A 3,099-nucleotide genomic window follows, 5' to 3' on the forward strand; every position below is an offset into this window, starting at 1 on the left:
TAGAGCTACTGACTCCAGTGCAGCTACAGAACTACGCGAAATTAATTTAAAATTCCCTGATTTTTCCATGCAGAATTCCAAGAAGGTGTTTCATTACAACCCTGATCCATGATATAATCGTAACCAAAGCGTAACTAACAATTTTCCCATAGTTAAAAGAAAATTAATGACATAATTAGTTTAAGCAAATCCAGATATGTAATTAATATATCTCGACGTTCAAAACAAGAGTTTTAATCTTTAAAGAATGACCAGGAGTAGCCAAGCCCTCAGTTAACGTTCAACCGATCAATATAAGTCTTCGAAAAAGCGCGCCATGTACTTATCCATGAGGCAAAATAAAAAAATCCTAAAAAAATCCTAAAAAAATAAAAACGCGTCTAAAAAAGTGGGGGCTAATGGGGCATGGAGGGGTTTAACGTTGATTTTGCGGTTATAAGAAAATTGCTGTAAAATAAATAGGGTTTGTCCTTAAATCTTAACTCTTCCCTTCTCTCTCTCTATTTCTCATCCTTAAGAAGACATTTTCTTCGGCTTCCTTAATCTTTTTAAGAAAACTAACAAAGAACTACTCAAAAAGGGCAAGCTACACTTTCAAGTCTCAATTTTTTCTTCAGACAACTTGTACTGTCCTAAACTTTTGTCTTTTCGTAAGAACCAATAGCTTATTAAAAACAAACCATCAATTTAAAATTAATCAAAAAGTTCAATCAGGGATAGATTTAATTTTAGAGGTAGGGATAGAGAACAGAGTAACGTGGGCGCGCGTCAAAGTCCCGGACCCCCTTCCACGGGACGGAGGAGTATGAAAGAAGAGGCGGAAGGGTCAAAGCGACAGAGGTAAAAAGGAATTAAGTATTTTTCGCCGTCCCCATCAGCAACGTCATCAAAACGTAGCCAATAAGATGATTTAAACTTTTCGTTACGTGTTGGTGGGAGGGGCTCTATACTGGGTGGTCTATGAGTCGGACTGAAGTAAATACAAACCGTTCTCCATTCCAACTTCTAAAATTAAATCTATTCATGGTTAAATAGAACCTTTTCAAAGGGTCTATAGGGGGGAGTATCGTCTGCTATAACAAAGACGTTACACAGGGCTTCATAGTTAACAGTCCCGTATGAACGTACGTCCTTTTGTTTGAAGTCATAACTAAATAACGTCTTTAATTTGGGTTCACTGGTAACTTATGGGGTTTAATTATTAACTTATGACAGATAACAATCACTGTTCGTAGGATATCAAATCATTATGAGGGGGTGAGTGGGGGGGGTAGATTCTTTGTTAAGTTAAGGGGGTGTTTATTAGCTGGGGGCCCCAGCAGGATTGGAAAGGGGACAGGTCCCTATTCAATTTGGGTGCTGTATATCTTTTCTAATAAAAAAAAGCGTAAATATACGAAGACGAAACACGATTTATCAAATAAATCGCTATTCGTTATCGGCCTCGGAACGAGAAAAGGCGCGCGCGTGACTTTTTCCCGCCAAATCGGCTAAACTCACGAGCTAGTTCGCGCCAATCGCCATATCTCATAGACATCGTAAATATATTAACACTATAAGCTTAGTTGTTATTAATGATAATAATAAAAGTATTAGGGTCTTACTTACTTACTTCGCGTTGATTGGCTTTTGAAATTATCATTCTATCGAGTTTTTTCGTAATGGAAATTGATGATTGGTTCGTTTAGATAGTGTCGCTTTATCTCATTGGGCGTTATCTATAATAAAAATAGATTATACGTGACTTAATATAAATAATGAAGGTTGCGCAACCAAATTAACTATTCTGTTTATAAAATATTTAAGCTATTTATACCGTTCCTTTGATAGTTTTTGGAAAACAATATAATCACGTATGGCCTGCTTGTATATCCGACAAACAATCAACCAACCAACCTTGGAAGGAGAGGGGTTTAACAGAATTACTACGAAGGGGAAACTCGACCCCTTTTAAGGTTCAAATTCCCCCTATAGTTAGTTATTCAGTTTCCAAACTGCACCGAGGCTTAAGATTGTTTGTCGAAATTGCAAGTAGCTAGCGAGCGACGAGTACAAATCCGAGAGCCAATTTCCAATTCTATGCCAGCACGTTAAAATATTCAACAACTAGCCGTATAGCGAGAGAGTGTGAGTGTCTACCAAAGCATGGACCACTCAATCACGCACTTTAGACAATTCCTTCTCCATCACGCAGACCCTAAAATGGGGATACCAGTCTTCGGCTTAATAGGTTAAGCAATTTTGGATTGGGCGTTGATTATTAGTCAGTCAGTCAGTCAGGACTTGGGTTATAGATTTGAAATTGAGTACCAAATATCCTAACCTTCTATACCCATTCCCTGTATGACCTGTTTGACCTCTGTGACCTTAGACAAACAGCAACCATAATGTTATTATCTGTATTTCGATTTAACTGCATTTTAAAAATATTTCACTCTTACAGGTACGTCCCAAAAATGGAGCATGGTAGGACCGAATCACAGGGCGATTTTGTGTCCAAAATGTTAAGTTCTATGTGACATTTTGAAACCCCAAGGGACACTCCTTAAAAAAGCTACGAATCTTGGAGTGTTTAACGGATAACCCCTGGCCTTAAGAAACTGAAAGAAAATGCTAATTTATTTATGCCAATCATAACTTGATTAGTGAGGGATGTCCCATAAGGCAATATCGGTCATAAAGTTACATTTGCGACTCAAAATGGACCCAACGTACTTCGGTCCCACCACAATCCCTTTTTTAGAACACCCTGCATACCTTTTTTTGTAAAACACGTGCACTTAAAACCGAGTTCACGCGCGACAAACTTGAACTTCGAAAACGCTACTGAGACAATACGTGAAAAGTGCGTGTTTGAGTTGTCCATGGCCCATCTCACTCAGCCCCAAATTTGTGGGATCAGCAGCTTGGGGAGCACTTCTCTAGCGATTACACGCGAGTGTACTTTGGCGCGGAGGCGGACAAAGGTGGATTGAGTTCTGGACTAATTTTGCGTAATTAAAAGACAATGTAAACCCCAAAGCCTTCATGCCGAGAGAGAGAGAGGAATGAAGGTATCGATTTTAACTCTGAGGAAGTATCTCAGTTGTCCGCCGAAAG

At 38.9% G+C, this 3,099-nt stretch overlaps 1 protein-coding gene across 2 annotated transcripts in view; it reads right to left on the minus strand.

The window, feature by feature from the left end:
- GlnRS (Glutaminyl-tRNA synthetase) overlaps positions 1-3,099 on the minus strand; it is a 59,086-nt gene that overhangs the window by 27,976 nt on the left and 28,011 nt on the right. The window contains exon 2 of one of the 2 annotated variants that reach the window (XM_089845851.1): positions 1,609-1,718. The exons of the other annotated variant lie outside the window; for it this stretch is intronic. Coding sequence (XP_089701977.1) covers positions 1,609-1,642 — 34 coding nt within the window. The 5' untranslated portion in view covers positions 1,643-1,718. The remainder of the gene's footprint in view (positions 1-1,608; positions 1,719-3,099) is intronic. 2 annotated transcript variants of the gene reach the window in all.

Source organism: Phalangium opilio, unplaced genomic scaffold (genome assembly GCF_054372755.1).
Source record: "Phalangium opilio isolate 3A_F unplaced genomic scaffold, DU_Popi_V2 ptg000079l_1, whole genome shotgun sequence".
NCBI classification, from domain to species: Eukaryota; Metazoa; Arthropoda; class Arachnida; order Opiliones; family Phalangiidae; genus Phalangium; species Phalangium opilio.